At 42.1% G+C, this 22,943-nt stretch overlaps 1 protein-coding gene across 1 annotated transcript; it reads right to left on the bottom strand.

Moving 5' to 3' along the window:
* Positions 1–10,645: 10,645 nt before the first annotated feature.
* Positions 10,646–20,951, bottom strand: SPATA19 (spermatogenesis associated 19; the record flags this gene model as incomplete). Its single annotated transcript, XM_081333404.1, has 6 exons — positions 10,646–10,733; positions 11,288–11,365; positions 13,138–13,229; positions 15,510–15,692; positions 17,012–17,068; positions 20,892–20,951. 6 exons carry the CDS (start codon positions 20,949–20,951, stop codon positions 10,646–10,648), a joined length of 558 nt encoding a protein of 185 aa, XP_081189530.1.
* Positions 20,952–22,943: the final 1,992 nt, after the last annotated feature.

Below are 22,943 nucleotides of genomic sequence, written 5' to 3'. Positions count from 1 at the left end.
ACGTTGTGGACTTCAACTCAGAGAATTCCTCAGCCAGATGAGGAATTCAGGGTGTTGAAGTCCACAAGTCTTAAAATTGCCACGTTTAGAGACCCCCTGTGCTAGAAGAAACTTGGCCAAGGAAAATAATAAAAGAGAGCAGGGTTGGTTCCTCTGATGTCAAACCAGGAGAGAAATTTGTCTTCATTGTAGGCCAAGCTATGAGTTCAGCTGGCCCCAAAATTGTTCCCTTTTGCTATCCGGCAACTTTTCCCGATTTTTTTTATTCCACCAGCTAGATTGTTCTCAGCAGCTTTTGTTATGCTTTGAATGTTTGTTTTAAAACTGAGCTTGTTGACTATAGATCACAATTATTGAGTTTTCTATATTTTATGTGATTTTAAACATTGCTCCATTCTCATGTAAACGACCTCCAGCTTAAGGAAAGCAGCATACAAGGATCTTAAATAAATCAATGCACATAACATTTTAAAACGCCAAAGCTGGCAAAATATATTGAGTCGGCAGGAGAAGAATTGCAGCCTGTCTTCTGAATGCATGAAAATCTAAAAATGCGGAGAACGGAGTCTGTGTGACAGGGAAGTTCTACAAAAAATGCATTGGTTTGATGTGACTCCCAGGCAAAACATGTCAGCCAGGCCTCCTTTGTTTAAGACAAAGCTGAAGGAAGGGGCTGGATTTGTTGACAATGGCTACGGGAATGAAAAAAATAATAATAATGCTTTGCTCAGAAGTTGGGCTGCAAGGTATTACTTACAGTGGTGGGATTCAAATAGGTGAACGACCGGTTCTCTGTGTGGATGCCGCTTCTGGAAGCTCATTCTGGGCCCGGGCAAAAAAAAATTAGCTACTGGTTCTGCCGAAGTGGTGCGAACCGGCTGAATCCCACCACTGATTACTTAGCACAGAGGTTCCCAACCCTTGGTCTGTGGACCAATACCAGGCCGCGGCATGCCAGCAACTGGTCCGCACAAACAAGCAAAGCCCCATCCACAGGATCCAGGCAACACACAAAACCAGGCACTCTCCGGTCCACAGAAAAAACTTTTCCCATGTAACCGGTCCCTGGTGCCCCAAAAGGCTGGGGACCTCTGACTTAGCACATAACTGTGAATAATGCATACCTCAGTTGTGAAAATGCAGTTCTTGCCAGAGATATCTTGGCTTGAATGCTGCTCCAAATTTTATATAAATGCCTCCTGTTGTTTATCCAGCTATCTGATTCTGTGCAAATCCTATATAAGAGTGAAGCCAGAGTGGAGCCCATGGATAGATTCTGACTGATTCGCCATTTATTTAAGAGTTGTTTATTTAAAGAATATCACCTTCATTTCAGAATAGGGGTGGGTGGGAAAATCACATCTAAACTAAATAAAGTGTTGGTGAACCAGACATACAAAGGAAACCCAGCTGGGAGAAAAATGAGTTTCAGCCTTTGTTTTCTTGAGATGTCTTCATGAGGCCTAGCAACTCTAAAGAGAGAATCCTTGAGATGTGACAGGCTGAACTTAACTTGCCAGAAAGAAAAGGAAATGATGAAGTGTTGCTTGGCCCTCTCCAACACCTCAAGACATGTTGGATTTCAAGATGCACACCGGGAAGGTGGTGGTGGAGGAGGAAGAGGAGGAGGAGTGCTAAAAAGCCTCATCCGGAGGGCGCCAGGTTGGAGATTGCCATGTGAAAGGTGGGGCTTTTTTTCCCCTGGAAAGTTAATTGCATTCTTCAGTCCAGTTGCCATGCCTACATCCTGACAGTCAAAAAAAGGTCTTCTGCTTTTTAACTGGACATTGATATTTAATAGATATGCCCTATCACATCCATATCTTTTTCTTTCTTTCTCTTTCTTTCTTTCTTTCTTTCTTTCTTTCTTTCTTTCTTTCTTTTCTCTCTCTCCCTCCCTTTCCTTTCTTTCTTTCTTTCTTTCTTTCTTTCTTTCTTTCTTTCTTTCTTTCTTTCTTTCTTTCTTTTTTTTTCTCTCTCTCCCTCCCTTTCCTTCCTTCCTTCCTTTCTTTCTTTCTTTCTTTCTTTCTTTCTTTCTTTCTTTCTTTCTGTCTTTCTTTCTTTCTTTCTTTCTTTCTTTCTTTCTTTCTTTATTTCTCTCTCCCTCCCTTTTTCTCCTCTTTCTTTCTTTTCTCTCTCTCTCCTTCCCTCTTTCCTTCCTTCCTTCCTTCCTTCCTTCCTTCCTTCCTTCCTTCCTTCCTTCCTTTCTTTCTTTCTCCCTCCCTCTTTCTTTTTCTTTCTTTCTCTTTCTTTCTCTCTTTCTTTTTTTAAAAAAAAACATTCTACAAGCTGGGCAGAAACTTGCTTTTTATCCACACAATCACTATCACCCTCAGAGAAAACCTTACTTGCATTTACACCCAGGCAGAGGAGAACAATTGCAGAAGAATACCAAAAAAACAAAAAACGAAAACCCAGCCAAGGAACTTTGCTCGGGCAGCGAGTAGGGCCAATCTGAGAAGTTTGCTGGAACCAAGGAGGAAATTTAATTAAAGATGGCACCCAAGCTTGGCAAGGGCTGTTGATGGCCGTAGAATATAAAACACGGTTCCTACTCTGAGATCAGAAAGCAATATTAATAAACCCGTGGAGAGGGGAGGGCAGAATCAGACGGCAATATTGATAAAATGCAAAGCAAAGACAAAGCACCAAGGAATATTGGATGGCAGGATTGATAAAAAATATAATAGGGACCATATCAGTAGCTTCAGCTTTGGGTGTCCTGCTGGGCTTGTCTCTGTTATCTTTTCAGTGAAAGGCCTCTGCTCCCTAAAATAAGCGGAGAGGGTGTGAACAGAATTCTAAAACAATCTCATTATTGCCAGGTGTCGGGCATCTAGAGAGACAGTTTGGTCTAGCGGTGAAGGCATTAGGCTAGAAAGTGGGAGACTGGGAGTTCTAGTCCTGCCTTAGGTATGAACACTAGCTGGGGCTTTTTGGGCCAAGCACCAGGAGAGGATGAGTTCCAGTCCCATCTTAAGCATGAAAGTTGTCTGGGTGACTTTCAGCCAAGCACCAGATGACAGTGAGTTCTAGTCCTGCCTTAGGCATGAAAGCCAGCTGGGTGCTTTGGGCCAGTCCCTCTCTCTCTCAGCCCAACTCATCTCACATGGTTACTGTTGTGGGAAAAAATATTTGCCACCTTATTTGTAAAAATAATAAAAGTGGAATATAAATAAAATAATAAAAATAAAGTGAAATAAACCTGTCTTCAAAGATTGGTATCCTGGACACATCCAATTCTGCAACTCTCTATCCAACTCCCTGCCCCCCCCCCCGAAAAAAAAGGTCAGTAAGTGCACATACATTTTAAGCCATGATGTGCGTTAACGATGGATTGTTGACTAAACCACAGTTGGCTGGCTCGGTGAACATGCAAAGCCTTAACTCATAGTTTGCTTATCGCAAATTTGTTTCACCAAAGAGATAGCCCAAACCCAGGAAAGCATATTATAGTTTTGCGCCACGTATAAACCTAGTTTGATGTTATCGTGGGGAACAAAGCACTGAGACTACCTAGACTTCCTGATTGAAATAGTGGTTCCTATCTTGCCTCTGTGGCTGAGTCTTTAGTAGCGGCTGGATGTTCAGACAGTCGTGAAAAAAGGCAATCGTTTATTCCTATGCTTTATTTGCTGGTTTGTGCAACTCGTTTTGGACAACACAATTTCTTTTCAGGTCAGTTGGCAATCTGACCACGATGATGAGAGTTTGATGAAATGGCCTTTCCTGATCCAGGCCCGCATTTCAAACTGTTCCCCATCAGATTGAAGCAAGAGATTGAAAAGACACACCCCCCCAATTCTCTTTGGAAACCGGCTCTTATAAGCTTCAAATGTGCAAATGCAGCTTTAAATTCTGGACTGCTTTGGCCACAGCTTAGAAAAAGGAATGTCTCAAGCCGTGCTGGGATATGAAAGCCGCTGCTAAGCAGTGGCTTTGTGGCACGAGTAGAGGCAGAAACTCAGGCAAGAGAAAGTTTTGATAGAAGAGGATATTTGTAGCATTTGGTGCTCCCTGACCTTGGTGGTTTTCTCGCAGATGTTTCATGACCCAACTAGGTAACATCATCAGTGCTAGAAGGGAGTGGAGATTTGTGGAGTGGAGGTGGAGGGGGAGAGGGAAGAAGAGGAGGAGGAGAAGGATGAGTACAAACAGAAGGATGAGTACGACAAGAGTGACTGAGTTCCTTCTTGCTCTCTGAGCTCGATTGCAGACATGTCGTTACCCAACTAGCTAAAACATCATCAGTTCTAGAAGAGTGTTTTATATATTAGTGGCTTCCCCTGTCAGTATCGTTGGGAGCGTTCTTGGTTGGGCTGTTGCTTACTGCTAGCTTGTTTGTCTGAATTGGTCGTTCCTTGATGGGGTTATTGTTTACTTCTTGATTTTTTGGTCTGGGGTTAATCTTGATGGTTTAATCTATGCTCATCTGGGTATTAATTCCTGGTGAGGAGGAGAGGAGGGAAAGTCTGTGATCAAAGTCCCAGTTGGGTGGAGGGTTGCAATGGGTTAGGGAATAAAAGCAGACCGGAGGAATCTTACTAGATTTTGTGTGTGTGTGTGTGTGTGTGTGTGTGTGTGTGTGTGTGTGTGTGATGCTCAGCTGGTAGACAACCCATTCCGGGTTTACACAATGGCGCCACCTGATGTTGCCAACAGACACTGATCTGAGCTTTTATAAAGGTGGACCTTTTACAAGGCAGGTGGGATTAATCCGAAACTTCCCAAAGCACCCGTCCCTTTGCTGTAAATATTTAGTTTGGTTTGCCTACGATCAAAAAAAAATTTGTCCCACTTTTCTCTCTAAAGCACAGCAGACAAACCCACCTTTATCAAGTTGCCACGGAACAGAATGCAAGCAAAGCCGTGCAGCAACAAAAAAGCAGCGACCACAAAAGGGCAAGCAGGCAACCGCAGAAGACACGTGCCCATAATGAAAGTCCGATGACATTTTCTGATGCCTCGTTTGACATTTTTTAAGTATATAGAGACTGGGAAGGAGACGAATTGTTTTGAGAGAAGAAATAGCACGGATAATAAATCCTTTCCAGTTTACCTACTTTCCTGTTCTAAAACCTTCGCAACAATTTTTTTTCCCTCAGGAGAAGATAGTCTGCTAGATAATAAAAATAAACAATCTAACTTGATGGCATCTAACACTGCTTTTATTTGGATGGGTTCACACATTGTGCCAAGACAGGATTTACTTAACCACAGTTTGTAGGATTTTTTTCCCCCTCTTTCCTATGTCAGTAGCATGGAAGCATCCTTCTGTGGTGAAAGGATTTGCCAGTGACATCGCCATTGCCTGGGGGATGCCCAGTTGGGGGTTCATTTCGTGACCCCATGAAGTGGCCTGCCGAAATGGTACCCATTTATCTACTCGCAATCACCTGCTTTTGAATCGCTGGGACGGCAGAAGCTGGAGCCTGTGACAGGAGCTCATCCCACCCTCTGCTGCAGCAATGGGTCTCAAACACGAGCCTGCTGATTGCCAGCCCGGTGTTACAACCTTGTGAACCACCACACTTCTAACAATTTGTAAAATAAAACACCGTTGGCTGGCTTTAAGCATTACACTCAACTGCCATGATGGATTATAAACCACTTATGGGCAGGAATTACATAACATACCACATGAAACCTAAGTAAAAGACCTGTCGGATGGTGCAGAATCACCTTCCAACGTTGCATTGTCCAAATGCCAAATAATCCGCCTTTCTGGATTCAGGAGAGTAGCTTTGGCCCTTTGATAAGATGCTAATTTGAGGAGGACCATCTTCTCTGACTTCTTGCCCTCTCTAGGACCTTAAGAAGAAGCCAAGATCTTCTATTTATTTATTTTGGAACATTTATAAGTTCCAAATATACTTTCTGTAATGGCAATATGGAGATCCCTTGATCCTGGAAACCTTCTTTTCTATCCACCCTGTGGTCAAGAGTGGTCATCATGGAGTGAATTCATCTCAGGTCATGGCCAAAACTTTGGGCTCTCTTCATAAAGGTTGAAAGACTGAAGAACCATTTTAAAAAAAATATATCTTGCTTTTAGGTTGAAAGACTGAAGAACCGTTTTGAAACATCTTGGTTTGTTTTGTTTTTCCTCCCAGTATGGCAAAAGAGATCACTGTCCTGTAACATGGACTGAATGAAAGACCCAAGGGCCATCCAGAATGCAGCAGAGGAAAGGGAACACTCTCCAGCCTTAGCAAACAGAGGATTATCCTTCTCATAATCCCGGTTCTGCAACCTTGCCAAACCTTTGAACTTCTGCTGCCATTCCACTTCAGCTCAAGTGCAATTCTTTCTCCGACTTACGTTTGCTTTTAATCCTGGGAGAAAAGAAACAATGGGGCCCGTAGGCTCCTTCTGATCTTTTCTGGGACTCCTTCTTGTCTTCTTCCCAGCTGCTGTGGGCTCTTGATTTTCTTTATTACCTGCCCTCAATTTCCCTCTGGCGTTCCCCGAGACAATCATTTATATGCTGGTAATGACCTATAAAGCCCTAAATGGCTTGGGTCCGGACTATCTAAGGGAACACCTGCTGCCGGCATCATCTTCCCATCGTCCTGTGCACACCCACAGGGAGGGCCTTCTCAGGGTACTGCCAGTTAATGAATGCCGGCGGGTTATTCCCAGGGGAAGGGCCTTCTCTGTGGGTGCGCCTGCCCTATGGAACCAACTACCCACAGAACTTAGGACTGCCCCCGACCTTCGCTCATTTCGCCGGGACCTGAAAACTTGGCTCTTTGATCTGTTTGGTCCAGACTGTGGGGTTGTTAATTTAACTGGGTTTTAGATTTACTCTTGGGGCTTGAATTTAATTTAATTGTTTTATTTGTTTTTAATTTTTTGTATTCATGGTTTTAACTGCCCTGTAAACCGCCCTGAGTCCTACGGGAATAGGGCGGTATACAAATCCAATAAAACAAATAAATAAATAAATATCACCCACGGCACTTATGGGAAAGCACACACCCCCTCCTGTCCCAGCAAAAAAAAAAGACTGCAGTTGCTTTGTGTGTGAGAGAGTGTGGGTGGGTGGGTGGGTGTCTGTTGGTGTGCCTTGAGGTCACTTTTATATAAAGTTGGGCATTTTTGGATGCTGCTGCTTTTATTCTATTATTATGGTTCTTAGAATTGTTGTCCTTAGGATGGTGCTGTTGTGCGGTGGGTGGCGTTTTTTCTCTGTCGAGAGAAGCACATCGGAATTTTCTTTCAAGGTGTGCCGTTGTGTAGAGGGAATCCTCGGCTTACGAGCGCAATGGAGCCCCAAATATAGGTGATTAAGGGTGAGACTTGTTAAGAGAGCTTTGCTCCACTTTACGACCTTTCTTACCTCAGTTGTTAAGTGAATCGTGGCAGTTGATAAGTGAGCAACTGGGTTCTTAAGTGGCTTCCCCATTGATTTTGCTTGTCAGCAGGTCGCAAAAGGGGATCCCGCGACCTTGGGACACAGCAACAGTCATAAGTACGAAGCAGTTGCCAAGCGTCCGGATTTTGATCACGTGATCACGGGGACGCTGCAAAGGTCGTAATTGTGAAAAACGGTCATAAGTCCCTTTTTTCAGTGTTATTGTAACTCTCAACAGCCACTAAATGAACTGTTGTGAGTCAAGGGCTACCTGTATACAGGTAAATGACAAGAAAGGTCCTTCCTTCCATCCTTCCTTCCTTCCTTCCTTCCTTCCTTCCTTCCTTCCTTCCTTCCTTCATTCATTCATTCATTCATTCAAACAGGACCATCAACAATGTGAGTTCCTTTGCAATAAGGAAGACCCTGTGACTTTTGGCTTTTTATTCTCAGCAAGTCTTTCCCTAATCAAGCTCTGCTTTCCCGACAGGTCTTTCGGTCGGTATTCCACAGAGGTTGTTAGCAGCCATGTGGAACCTGTGACCCCCCAAAATATCTTGATTAGTGTTTCTTTTCAGCCCCATTTACCTATGCAAATGCTTCGGTCATGGCTGAGCAGGCCCATCCTGGCCACTTACTTTCCATTAGTTCAGCAGAAACATTGGCGATGCCCAGAGAACAGGTATTGCTTGCCGTGTCACTTTGCCATAATCATGCAAGGAACAAAGCTCCTATTGAACCGGTTAATGACTTTGCTTCTTGTCTTCCCGGCCACTGCAAATCGGATTCTGCAAAAACTGAGAACATTACAGCTGAGCAATGTGGCAGCAAGATGGTGTGTTATGACCCCTGCCTCTGTTCCACAGTTCAAGCATCAGACACTAGCAAGGAAGCATAATATCTCTCTCTCTTTCTCTCTCTCTCTCTCTCTCTCTCCCTCTCTCTCTTTCTCTCCCTCTCCCACTCTCTCTCTCTTTCTCTCCCCCTCTTTTTCTCTCCCTCTCCCTCCCTCTCTCTCTTTCTCTCTTTCTTTCCCTCTCCCTCCCTCTCTCTCCCTTTCTCTCTCTCTCTCTCTCTCTCTCCCTCCCTCCGTTTCTCTCTCTCTCTCTCTCTCTCTCTCTCTCTCTCTCTCTTTCTCTCTCTCTTTCTCTGCAACAGGAAGATCTTCCTGCAAATTTCTGCTAATCAAGCTGCACTTAATGTTTTTATTCTTGTCTAATGGCAACCCCAGAGGCTCAGCTATCTAAAAGAATATATAAAAGCAATAGTTATTATGATGTGGCTTCACACAACATTGCCCCAGATGATGAGAGACATCACACATGATATTAAGAGGTGGGGGGGGGAAACATTGATAGAGGATTCAGTGAAAAGAAAGCGGAGATGGCGAATGAATAAAATGTTCCCAGGCCTTGGAGTCTGTGAAGAAAAAAGTCCTCTAGATGTATCGATGTTGGGTTATTGTAGTTAAATACTTCAAAGCCTCCTGTTTCAGGCTCTAAAGCCAGCAATTAAACATGGTCAAGGCACTGTCTGATCAGGATGTACAAAATCCAGAGTTTTATCTGACAAACAAAAGAAGGGAGCTGTTTTTAAGGTGAAAGTTTAAAAGCTGGAACAGCAGAGCAAATCTCCGCCATCAGATCAAGGAGATTCTACGAGTAGCCCTCAAGTTATTCATTTAATGACCATTCCAAGTGACAAGGCACCACAAGAAGTGATTTGTGACTATTTTTTGCACACCTAGGACCATTGCAGCATCCCCGTGGTCACTGATGATGTTACCTAGTTTGATAATGAAACTTCTGCAAGAAAACAACCAAGCTCAGAGAGCACCGAGGACTCCGCAGTTCAACCCTGAGCCACACATGTTATCTTCTGCCAGGACCTTCAAAATTCTCCAAAGTTCCTTTAGGAGACCTGAAGTCCAGCATTTAACAAGATCATCATCAACCAGTGTAAATGGTCATTTGAAGCCTTGAAGAGATAGAATAGAATAGAATAGAATAGAATAGAATAGAATAGAATAGAATAGAATAGAATAGAATAGAATAGAATAGAATAGAATAGAATAGAATAGAATAGAATAGAATAGAATAGAATAGAATAGAATAGAATAGAATAGAATAGAATAGAAGCTGGAAGGGACCTTGGAGGTCTTCTAGTCCAGCCCCCTGTTCAAGCAGAACCACCTATACCAAACTCAGATAGGTGGTTGTCTAGTCTCTTCTTTGAAATCTCCAGTGATGGAGCGCCCATGATTTCTGGAGGCAAGCTGTTCCCCTGGTTAATTGGTGAGGTGATTCTGTAGCATTCCTCTACTATCCTCGCTTAAAGATTATAATGCCTTTTTTTCATAAATCTCCTATTCCTGAGGTTCTAACTACTTCCAGAATCTTTCTAATCTGATGGCCTGGGGACGTGACACCTGCAACCCTGAAGGGGCCCAATTTGTTTTAGTTCATGGCTGCATCTTTGCTTTCGTATTCTTCTTCTGCCAGCTCACATGTCAGCAGTAGATTCTAAATAAATAGAATGATAAAAAAATGGAATAATCTTGCCTGGAAAAAAAAGTCAGACAGGTCTGGGTAATGCAATGGTTTAGTACTGAGAATTATGATGTTCTGGAAAAGAAAGAGATTTTCTATCACGCAAGACACTCCTTAAGTTCCATCAGCCCCTGTTATCCCTTATCTCTTGGTTCTTATGAGCATAGACCACCCTCTGGTGGAATTTTTGTGAAAAACCTGCTCGATATATGAAGAACCACAAGACATCAATGCTAGTAGCCTCAAACACCCATAGAACATGGGAGCATTAATCCCTTAAATGATTGTCCGGTCTATTTTTGAACACCTCCAGTAAAAACCCACTTGAATTCATTGTTGTCACCGTTAACAGAAAAAACAGAAAAAGAAACATTTGAGAAAGCACTTTTAACATTAGGACTTTTTTTATTCACCGTTCAGAATGTGCAAACCCCAACCATTATAAGAACCAAGGCAACGTAAATTAAACCAAGATTGTCCCAGGATTCGTGCTGTTCGGCTAGCAAGTTCAAGAAATCTGAATTTGTCGCAGATGAAGGAGAGCAGCTGGGGAGAGAAAAGGGTGAAGCGGCAATGGACCTCTTTGCCTTCAAGCACCAGAACATCATTTTGGAATTTTTAAAAATAAAATAAAATTGGAAATGGTCAATACGAAAGAACCCCTCATCTACACACGAAAGCGTCAGGGCAGCCAAGGGAGGAGAATTCAAATGGATGGAATATCCTTACCTGGTCGTGTCTAAATTGTGGATATTGAGACCTGGAGCTGAGTATCAGATAGGCTACATTCAGTATCTGAACATGCCTGGAACATCACTCTGGAGACGCTGAAAGGTAAGAAGTACAGTTAGCCTGGAAACAACGTCCTACCCAAATGAAACGCAGGTAGGGCGATTGGCACCCAAACTTTGTACGCATAAGCAATGAAATGAAATTGAACAATATTTGGAGGGATGCCACAGAGAAGAGGGAGCCAAGCTATTCTCCAAAGCACCTGAGAACAGGACAAGAAGCAACAGGTGGAAACTAATCAAGGAGAGATCCAGCCTAGAATTAAGGAGAAATTTCTTATCAGTGAAAATAACTAATCAGTGGACCGGCCTCCAAACATTGTGGGAGCTCCACCACTGATGGTTAAAGAAGGTTAATTGCAGTTAAAGCTGAGAGAAGAACTTAGAAAGTTGGGGTGAGAATTACAAACAGATCCACAAAAGAAAGTGCTCAGGAAACAAATGGAGATAATAAAAGCATAAACTAAACCTGGCTGAGATGGAAATAATGGCTCGACAGATTAAACGGACCAAACGGAACTTTTTTTTGAAAATGCTGTTATTCTGTATTCTGATGCTAATCCAACCATTTCATTCCAACGGAGTCTTACCTGTTCCTCACTTTATCCACCCTCTCCTGCATAGCATCCTTTCTCATATCACTCGTAATACGATATACTTGAGTTTGGCTAGAAAACATTAGGTACATTGAAATAAGTTTTAGTACTGTACAACAAAAGAGCCACCAAAGTCCAAAGATCACGTTCTAAAAGGCTTTTTTTTAAAAAAAGTATTTTCAGACTCCTATTCTGAGTAACATCATCTTTTCAGAAATGCATTTATTCTTATTCATTTATATAAAAAGATCTGGAAAATATTGGCCAGAGGCAATGCCATTTATCTTTTGTTCACTTTGCTCTATTGTTGTTGTTGTGCAGAACATATTACATGTCAAAATCTAAAAAATCCATACCAATATTCTATCTTTCCTTCCCAATGTGTGTTCCTCATTTTGCTTATTGGTACTACTGTTTAACCACTTCCTTCCACAAAGGGCTTTAAGTGCTTATAATCAGAAAAGATCAAGCCAATAAAATAATAACAACAATGTAAGGTAAAGGTAAAGGTTCCCCCGCACATGCGTGCTAGTCGTTTCCGACTCTAGGGGCCGGTGCTCATCTCCGTTTCAAAGCCAAAGAGCCAGCGCTTGTCCGAGGACGTCTCCGTGGTCATGTGGCCGGCATGACTAGACGCCAAAGGCGCACGGAACGCTGTTACCTTCCCACCGGAGTGGTCCCTATTTTTCTACTTGCATTTTCACGTGCTTTCGAACTGCTAGGTTGGCAGAAGCTGGGACGAGTAACAGGCGCTCACTCTGTCACGCGGCACTCGGGATTCGACCCGCCAAACTGCCGACCTTCCGATCGACAAGCTCAGCGTCCTAACCCACTGAGCCACCACGTCCCTATAATAACAACAATAACCAATTGCAAAAAGCAGCTTTACTGGGAACAGCTTTTATCCTGCAACATTACCTATGATATTTTTTTTAAAAAAAAAACATCTGCCTATCTTAAATCCCTGGGATTAAGTGGACAAAAATACAAAATCCAGTCTAAACATCTGGCTGGCTGTGTGACCAACCGCAATAATAATTTGTTAGCCAATTCTTGTATCATCGGCATCAAACAGGTGTTTGTCAACTTACCACCAAGTTGAGGCCAGAATTTCTGTTGGTAAGTGAGACAGTTGTTAAATGAGTTTTGCCCCATTTTACAGCCTTCCTTGGCACAGTTGTTAAGGGAATGACTGCAATTGTTAATTAGTAACACGGTTGTTAAGTGAATCTGGCTTCCCCATTGACTTGGCTTGTCAGAAGGTCACAAAAATGGATCATGTGACCATGGGACTCTGCAACCGTCCTAGATATGAGTCATGTGCCAAGCAACTGAATTTTGATCCCTTGACCATGGGAATGCTGCAATGGTTGTAAGTGTGAAAAATGTTCGTAAGTCACTTTTTCAGTGCTGTTGTAACTTCTAACAGTCTCTAAATGAACGGTTAGAAGTTACAACGCCATTTAAAAAAAGTGACTTATGAACATTTTTCACAGGACCACCTGTAGATGCCTGCAAAACAATGCAGCTTTCAAGCCCTTCCAGGAAGTTGGAGACATTCATCTCACGAGGCAGGATATTCCACAGAGTGGAGGTTATTCTCACATGTATGTTTTTATATGTATTCCTTGTGGTGTGCGATTTGAGCTGCATCATCACCAAAGGCCTACATTTGAAGTCATTTCAGTTCCACCTGCCCATCACTCTAGGAAGAGCAGAACCATTTCTAATGCTGGTGGCATTTGCCTTGGAGAGGACGGACAACTTTAGTCTCTCCTAATTTTGTTAAAAAATAATGTTTTTCACTTGTCACTAAAGAGTTGCGATGGGCATTAGGGTTCTACCTCCAGCGCATAAACTGAATTCTCATTCGGTCCTCCAGAAGCTCTTGACTCGAACTGCAGGAAAGTTTGATGTCAGACATACTTGAAAAGTCCTACAAAGAAGAAAAGGAAAGGAAAGGAAAGGAAAGGAAAGGAAAGGAAAGGAAAGGAAAGGAAAGGAAAGGAAAGGAAAGGAAAGGAAAGGAAAGGAAAGGAAAGGAAAGGAGGAAAGGAAAGAAAAGAAAAGAAAAGAAAAGAAAAGAAAAGAAAAGAAAAGAAAAGAAAAGAAAAGAAAAAAAGAAAAGAAAAGAAAAGAAAAGAAAAGAAAAGAAAAGAAAAGAAAAGAAAAGAAAAGAAAAGAAAAGAAAAGAAAAAAAGAAAAGAAAAGGAAAGGAAAGAAAAAAGAAAAGAAAAGAAAAACAAATAAATAGGAGAGGGAGGGAGGGAGGGAGGGAAAAAAGAAAGAAGAAAGAAAGAAAGAAAGAAAGAAAGAAAGAAAGAAAGAAAGAAAGAAAGAAAGAAAGAAAGAAAGAAAGAAAGAAAGAAAGAAGGAAGGAAGGAAGGAAGGAAGGAAGGAAGGTATTGTTTACTAGAAGTCAAGTGAATTTCAGCAATGCTAGTAAACTAGTTTTCTCAGTAAATGGAGTTAAGGATTGTTCTTACTTAAGAGGTTCAAACTGAGGCAATTGGTTCTCTCTCTCTGGTCATCCCAAGGAGTGCAAAAGGGATGATGTTGGTACAGATATATACCAAACTCAGGTTAACCCACAATAATCTCCCTTCTCCTTATTTACAGTTATCCCTCCTAAAGTGGGTTGGGTTGAGATGTAAACTTGTGAGCTGAATGTGGATGGAAACTTGAGTGTCTCCAATGCAGACATGATTTTCCAAAATACTAACTCTCACTTACCACGTACCTAATTATACTGTAGAGAATATACAATGTCAACGAACAAGCTTCCTACCTATGTTTATGTGGGCGTGTATATTTGAATGCACAACATTCTGGCTTTGCAAACAAGCTTCTAGTTTATTTTGGGGAGAAAAAAGTGCATTAAGCATGAGCCGTATTTCACAGATTGTCAAACCGTATTATCCACACAAAACTTTCTATATGTTAAACAGAAGGCCTCCGGGTAAGGATTCAGCCTGTGTGTGTGTCTATCTTTGACCAAAACCGAGAACTGCAATGGCACTCACTCAGAATGATCCTTGGACCAAAGGAACTAAGACAGAAAGGTTGTCCTATCAAATTGCCGTACAGGTAGTCCTCAACATATGGCCACAACTGACACCACAATTTCCACTGCTAAGCAAGGTGATGGTTAGGTGTGTCACAACCAATTTTACCACCTTTTTGCCATGATTGTTAAGTGAATCACTGCAGTTGTTATGCCAATTACATGGCCATGAATCCCCACATTGACTTTGCTTGTCAGATCTCAAGTAGGAAGGTCACAAATGATGTTTGTGTGACCTCTTGCCACTTGGAATAGACAGGCTTCTTGGGCATTGTCTTCCAGATGCTAGTGTTAGCATCTTTGGAAGCTATTAGTAGAATCTTGAAAGAAATGTGGATCAAGGCAATGTGACAATGACTCACCTTGAAATTGATTTCAAAGTAGTTGAGGATTATTTATTCGGCAGCAGTCACATTGCATTGTCGTATCTGTTTCCCATATTGCTGTAGATGGCTTTCAAAATGAGTGTTTTATTCTAAAATCCCTCTGTTGCAAACTCAAAATTTAAGGGAAGAAGGAGCGGATGACAACTGCTACAATTGTTGTAAATACACGTTGACTGCCAAGTGCTCAAATTTTGAGGACATGCTGTGACGGTCACCATGGCAAGGTCAGTTGTAGGCAGTGGTGGGATTCAAATATGTGAACAACCGGTTGTCTGCGTGGATGCCGCTTCCGGAAGTCCATTCTGGGCCTGGGCAACAAAATATTAGCTACCGGTTCTGCCGAAGTGGTGCGAACCGGCTGAATCCCACCCGATAATTAGATAACAGCAGCAGTGCTGGAAGGGACTGCGGTTTTCTCCTTTCTAGCACTGATGATGTTACCTAGTTGGGTCATGAAACGTCTGCAAGAAAACAACAAAAGCTCCGAGAACCCCACAGTTCAACCCTGAGCTATAAATAGTCTCTTCTATCGTGATCGGCAAGTTTCTGAGGAGCAGTTTGAAGCACCGCAATGCTCTAGCATTTTTTAAAGTGCCAAATGAGATCATTGCAAAGATCTGGGACATCACCCTAGAGACCAGTTCTTGCAAGCTGCAGAACCAGCTTTACCTTCTTTCTTCTACATTTTTGTCCCCTCTCACTTTTCACTGAAGACAAATTGGAGGTACGTTCCTCACTAGGAGAAAGCAAAGTGCCAATGGCCTACCATAGTTCTCATCTTGGCTGGCCTCCTGTCTTCAAACTTCTCCCAAGTTTCCGGTTTGGAGCGTGCTGCTGCCACATCTTGGCCAACTGAAGGAAACGCTCGGACATCCATTTGGCTTTCGCTCTTAAAGCCCGTTTGGTTTTCTGATTTCTGCCTAAAGATCTTTGCAGCTTCATCTTCAACCTGCAGAAAAAGAACCATACCCTAACCCTCAACTTACAACCGGTTGCAATCAGCCAGTGGAACGGCTTGCCACCAGAGGTTGTGGGTGCTCCATCACTGGAGGGTTTTAAGTACAGACTGGACAGCCATTTGTTTGAAATGGGATAGGTTCTCCTGCTTGAGCAGGGAATTGGACTAGAAGACCTCCAAGGTCCCTTCCAACTCTGTTATTCTGCTTTATTGACCATTTAAAGACCAAAGGGATTTATGACCCGGATTCAAATTTCCAAATTAGCATACAGATACCTGGGGTCACGTGGCCACATTTTGGGCACTTAGAAACCAGCCTTCATTTATAATTGTTTGCAAGTCACATGACCTCAATTTATTTTATTTTTTCCCAGCAATCCACCTTTGCTTCCAGTTTTTGGCAAAAATGTTCCATAGAAAACAATGAGTTTGCTCAACAGTTGTGGCATTTGCTTAATGACTTCTACAAAAAGGGTGGCAAACCTGGGTAGTCATATGATGACTAGCAAAGTTGTGGGCTCAATTACTGTCGTAAGTCAAGGACTAACTGTATATTGATAGGGGAAGAAACCCATAAGCCTGTGGTTTTTCAGAACAAGGCACATCTTACTATAGAACAAAACAAGATGCATCAAGAGAAAGCATTAAGGATGGACAGGGCATCACAGTAATCCAGAAACTTTTATTTGGGTGCATGAACATGCATTTATCTTCTATATATCCCTTTCTGCTGGCTGGAGAACTTTCATGGATACCACTCAATCTAAATTCAACTTTCACTCCAAAAATATTTTGCACCCGTTTCAGATTTAGTGGAACAACTTGCCTCCAGATGTTGTAGGTGATCCAACACTGGAGGTTTTTAAGAAGAAATTGGATAACCATTTGTCTGAAATGGTATAGGGTCTCCTGCCTGAGCAGGGGGTTGGACTAGAAGATCTCTAAGGTCCCTCCAACTCTTTTATTCTGTCATTCTAAGCCTTCACGTAGATCAACACTCATCAACAATGAATTATGTAGGACCAGGATAGTCTGCGTCAAACTAACTTTAGCCAGTGCTGCCAAACAGACGAAGAAATTAAATAATAATAATAATAATCCGAGAAGACAATGGTGTCAATGCAAGCACTTTGTTACTATTGCCCAGAAAACAACCTGGGTATGTCCTTGTAGACACTGAAGCTCAACCTTCTCAATCAGCTTCTTCTTCCCGATCAAAGAAAGCCTTCTCATATCCCACCCACATCCTTGTTCTGTGATGGGAATCGCTTCCATACTGGCTACATGCCATTTCAGCATCGCTCACTTACCTTTCTTAGCCAATGCTCCAGTACAGTCACAATCTCTGGTTCAACAACAGCATCATCCTTAAAGGAAAGAAAAGGAGGAGGGGAAAGGAAAGAATTCAATAGAGAATCTTGTGATTCATCTTAGTTTATTCTCCTGGTTCAACCCTCTTGTTCTGAGGACCAACCACCAACTGATCTCCTTACTGGATATTTCCCAGCTGGAAAAGGCCGTCTAGAAACTCTGCGGAGAAAGATGAATGCTGACCATGTGGTAATTATCATCCCAACTCACGCTAAGAGTACCGGGGAAGCCAGATCCCCGTAGCCACAATTTTTGCTTGGTATAAAGAACTTCTGGATCCTTCAAGTGAGAATGATAATTTTGTTGAGCAAATCCACCCTCTGCCAGGAAAGGACATTGCCTGGGAAACCGTGATGTCATAATAGAATGGAGAGGCATGCACCTCCATTGGTTGTGCTTCTCCAAGCAGGAAGGATGGCTTTTTATTTTGAATATTCTTTTTCCAGGAAGAGAGGCATGGGAATAATACAAGCAATACCTAACAAACATTTACGTAAATCTTTTTATGATCTGGTCAATTATTTCATAACTTATACACTGCTTCACAGTGCTTTACAGCCCTCTCTAAGCAGTTTACAGAGTCAGCCCCCAACAATTTGGGTCATCATTTTACTGACTTCAGAAGGACAGAAGGTTGAGTCAACCTTGAGCCAGTGAGAATCGAACTGCCAAACTGCTGGCAGTTGGCATTCAGCAGAAGTAGCCTGCAGTACTGCATCCTAACCACTGCGCCACCACGTAATACAGAATAAAGCCAAAACTGGTTCCCTTCTACATGGGGCTGCCCTTGAGGACCACCCGAAGGCTTCAACTGGTGCAGAATTCAGCCGCACGAGTTTTGATGGGAGCTTCCCGATACTCCCGTGTAACACCTCTTCTCCGTGAGCTGCATTGGCTTCTGGTTGCCCTCCGGGTGAGATTCAAGGTGCTGGTAATGACCTATAAAGCCCTAAATGGCTTGGGTCCGGACTAAGGGAACACCTGCTGCCGGCATCATCTTCCCATCGTCCTGTGCGCCCCCACAGGGAGGGCCTTCTCAGGGTACCACCGGTTAATGAATGCCGGCGGGTTATTCCCAGGGGAAGGGCCTTCTCTGTGGGTGCGCCTGCCCTATGGAACCAACTACCCACAGAACTTAGGACTGCCCCCGACCTTCGCTCATTTCGCCGGGACCTGAAAACTTGGCTCTTCGATGTGTTTGGTCCAGACTGTGGGGTTGTGAATTTAACTGGGTTTTAGATTTACTCTTGGGGCTTGAATTTAATTTAATTGTTTTATTTGTTTTTAATTTTTTGTATTCATGGTTTTAACTGCCCTGTAAACTGCCCTGAGTCCTATGGGAATAGGGCGGTATACAAATCCAATAAAATAAATAAATAAAATAAATAAACCCAGAATGTAGGGTATTGAATGATGGGTTTAAATGACAGGAAAGAAGAATCCAGTTGAATATAAATAATAAAACAAAGCTACTTCATAATGATGAGATCAGTTTTTCAAGGGAACCAGAGTTACAAAGGGGGAAAGGGGATCGTAAATTGTCATTCATGCTTTCATCTGGCTTTCCACCCTGAACAAGAGGTTGAATGGAGGGTTTACATGGACTTTCCCAACACCAGGATCCAATGATTTTTTTATGACAGAAGAAAGGAAGAAAAGATTTATGTAACATATGAAACTGTTGTTATTTTCTTAACAGCTTAAAACAGAAAAAGCTTTTTCCTTCCTTCCTTCCTTCCTTCCTTCCTTCCTTCCTTCCTTCCTTCCTTCCATTTTCTTTTCTAGTAACCAGAAGTTGACATAAAAATGATCCATGCATGTGGATGGAGATAGAATGAAAGAGCCCATTTTTGTAAATAATAATAAAAAAAGAAAAAAAAAGAAAGACTCTCAAGTACTTGAGGGTTTAATAAGCCTACGAAAGGTTTATTACATCTCTTTTCAGACGTCCCACTGAAAATTGCACTCCTGCTATTATTTGGTTTGCTCTTGAGTGTCCATAGTGCTTAGTTGGAGGGGAGTGAAGAATCAAGGAAGGGCCTGATACGTCTAGGTTGACCATTCTTCTTCTAAGGAAGAATTAGAGCTCCTTTCATCCCTGTTCCATACAGATGAAGGGGTTGCCATCAAATATAGCTCACCTGGAGAAGATATCTATCTCTTGTGTCCATTTAGTTTTTTCCGAAGAACTGGTGGATTCCACAACTCTAGGAAAGTCATAAGTCAGTTTTGAAGACCATATAGGAGCCGTGATCAGGGGGGCCTTTGCCCAGGTTCGCCTGGTGCGCCAGTTGCGGCCCTATCTGGACCGAGATGCCCTGTGCACAGTCACTCATGCGCTCGTGACCTCCCGATTGGACTACTGCAACGCTCTCTACATGGGGCTGCCCTTGAGGACCACCCGGAGGCTTCAGCTGGTGCAGAATGGAGCCGCGTGGGTTGTGATGGGGGTTTCCCGATACTCCCACGTAACACCTCTGCTCTGCGAGCTGCATTGGCTTCCGGTTGCCCTCCGGGTGAAATTCAAGGTGCTGGTGATGACCTATAAAGCCCTAAATGGCTTGGGTCCGGGATATCTGAGGGAGCACCTGCTGCCAGCATCAAGTTCCCTTCGTCCAGTGCACTCCCACAGGGAGGGTCTTCTCAGGGTGCCGCCGGTAAAAGATTGCCGGCGGACAATACCCAGGGGGAGGGCCTTCTCTGTGGGTGCACCTGCCCTTTGGAACCAGCTGCCTGTAGAGCTCAGGACTGCCCCTGACCTTCGCTCATTCCACCGGGACCTGAAGACCTGGCTCTTTGAGCTTTCGGGCCTGGACTGAGAGTATTAATTGGGGTTTTCATTGGATTCTAATTGGGATTTTATTTATTCAAGGTTAATGTAATCATTTTAATTGTTTTTAATTTTTGTAATTTGTTGTATTGTTTTTTAAAAAACCTTGTGAACCGCCCTGAGTCCTACGGGAGAAGGGCGGTATATAAGTTTAATAAATATAAATATATATATTTATATTATATATAAATATATAATGACGTGTCAAAGTCATGATAGGAAAGTGTATGAGTCAGAATGTTTTTCCATCGTTGTGCTGTTGGAGGCAAAGGAATTTTTACTGAGACTTTTGGGTATCAACACTAACTTGCTACTGAAGTAGATGTTAATCTGACAGCGCCGTAATTTCTCATTTGGATGTTTGTTTTATTTTTAGTGGATGATCTTATGTGCGTTTCATGCTTTAAGTTCATTTATGAAATTAGAAGGCTGGCATTGGCTCTGCTTTCATGCTTCACATTCAGTTATAAAATTATAAGGGTAATTGGATCTGCTTTCAATCATTGTACCATCGTGTGAGCATCTGAAGTACGATGTTGTTTCAATTCAATTATGCAAATATGATACCCTATTGATGGGCAGCCGTGGGTCAGTAAGAGGTAGGGTAGGGGCAGTCCAAAGAAAATGGAGCTTCCCATCTTCAATCCCATCTCCCCAAATGACCTTGTGACTTCTTTCTCAATTGATCAATGTTCAGTTTTTTTCTTTTTTAGATAATAAAGTCTTCTTTTTTAAAAAAAGAAACGCATTAAGTTTCAACAAGAGATAAAATACAAATGCTTGGAAAAGCATTCAAACAGTTTTCTCATATGCTGCCTTTCTTATAGTAATAGACTCATTTTGGACTTTGGAAATCCAGTCACCAACCCCTACTGACCATGATTTCTGAAGAATACTGTCAAGTACCAGGAATCAGAATAACCCCATGAATGTCAAAGCAGCTTCTTTATTGTAGATCACCTATTTTGCAAGAATCTTCCCAGACTGACTGCATTCCCTTGGGAACCAGTAAAGGCTTCAATGGTGAGGCCTTTGCCATTTTCTCCCATGGATGTCTATGGAGATTCTCAATCATCCAACTCATGGTTGTTCCAAAAGTGTTTTTTTCAAAGGCAACTAGACTTTGAAAAGCACTTTTGGGACTTTGGAAAAAAGACCTTTTGAACTTCCTCCCATGCTGGAAGATCTTTTTACTCACCCCTCTCTTGTAGGTGATTCCTGGTGAACCCACCACAAATAGAGAGCTTAAAAACCTTGATGCTTGGGAACAGTTGCAAAATAGGTTGTCTGAGGCTGGATCTGAGCAATGCCCAACTTAATGGTGATTGGAGCAGCATATAAAGCTTAGAAATCAATCAGTGTCCTATCCACTCTTTCTTCTTTATGTATTTAATTCACAGCACTTATAGACCAATTCTGTCAAGCACAAGAAATCATGCATCCAGTGAATTTAAATGAATATAGTTTATTATATGCTGATGTACTCTACAAGAGTCTTAACTACTAATGATCAAAGCAAACTGGCAGTAGACAAGAGTCAAAAAAGATCAAGGTGGGTTGGCCTTAGATCCCTTGTGTGCACGAAGGAACTCAAGACTGATAACCTCCCTCAGGCTCAGCCTGGTCATCTCCTAGAAGTCCAAGGGAAGTACATGAGCAAAGATGTAGCAAGTAACTTAACAGTTATATGTTTTCAACTGTCAATAGGCACTGGAACCCCATTGGGGAATGTCCAGCTGTCCATCCTTGAGAAATATTCAGATGAATGGATTATAATTTTGCAGGAAGAAATGATTTATTGGGAAATTTATGCACCATTCATCCTCTTCTGATGTATTTTATGTAATGCTTCTGACTTGCAAGAGGTCTTTTAATTTTTTAATAAAAGCCAGCACTGAAGCTTGCTTGTACTTGTATGTGATATTTGTCTGTGATTTCAGAGTGTAAATTTGTGCTTCTTCAGTTCAAGTCCCTCATGCTCACCACAATATCATACCGGATAATAGCAACAACCACAACGCCATACAAATGCAAAATTGAATACTCTAGGATTTATTTATTTTTTTTGCAAATGTTTATTTATATCAAAATACAAAACACTTCTGAAGCAGAGTAATGTTACATGTGGAGCAATTAAATGATTTTTTTTCCTTGTAATCAATTCCAAAGTCCATCATTCTCCTACAGAATGGCAGGTTTAACATAACAAAGCGACACTGCCATAATTTTCTTTACAGGGTACACATCTCTTTTTCTTAAAAAAAAAGCAATAAAATAATAAAATAAAAAGCAGGGGGTAAAAGTAAATTCATGAACATGCAATGTTACTGAAGGTGGAATTGCTGAGTAGGCTTGTAAAATACCAGCAGCTAGAAAGGTTAAAGGCATGCCGTCCAATTTTAAGGCAGGGGAGTATGTGTTTTAATTAACTGGCAACATTCTAGTTGCCCACAGGGAATAACATCAGCACTAGAGAAAGTGGATTTATTGCTTAGAAGGATCCTCCATATTGTATGTCGCCAATAAAAGCCAAGTGTAAAAAGTTTCAGGAAGGACCAAGAAGCCCACTTCAGATAAACCCAGGAACTTGGCAGAAGACATGGTCTACATTTGCTTTGGTCACATGAAGAGCCTCCTCTAACCTGGAAGATAGGAGACCAAGGGATCAACCTGAACCCACATTCCTGGATATTATTACATCTCTTCTGGTTTTGTCACTCTCAGAACCGAACGTGCTCCTTAGTGTTAGGATTATTTCTACGTAGAGTCCTGGAGGAGTAGCTTATGATCTCGCAGAATACCACTGAATCTCTAAACAAGTTCAAAAATTAGATGGCAATCCTATCAGATGCTAAATTCTGGTTTACCTGACCATGATTTATTGAATAAACCACACCGACTGGGTTGACATGTGGCCTACAAACCACGATAGGTGGAACCCACGGTCACATATCTATCGATCTTGGTGGAACATTGGTGGTTATCCTTAAGCAACTGTATCAACCTTCCCCAACTTTGTGGCCTTAGATATATAGGCCTTA

Source organism: Vipera berus, assembly GCF_964194415.1.
Source record: "Vipera berus genome assembly, chromosome: 8".
Lineage (NCBI taxonomy): Eukaryota > Metazoa > Chordata > Lepidosauria > Squamata > Viperidae > Vipera > Vipera berus.
The sequence above is the reverse complement of the archived record's forward strand: the minus strand, read 5'-3'. Positions and strand labels throughout refer to the sequence as shown.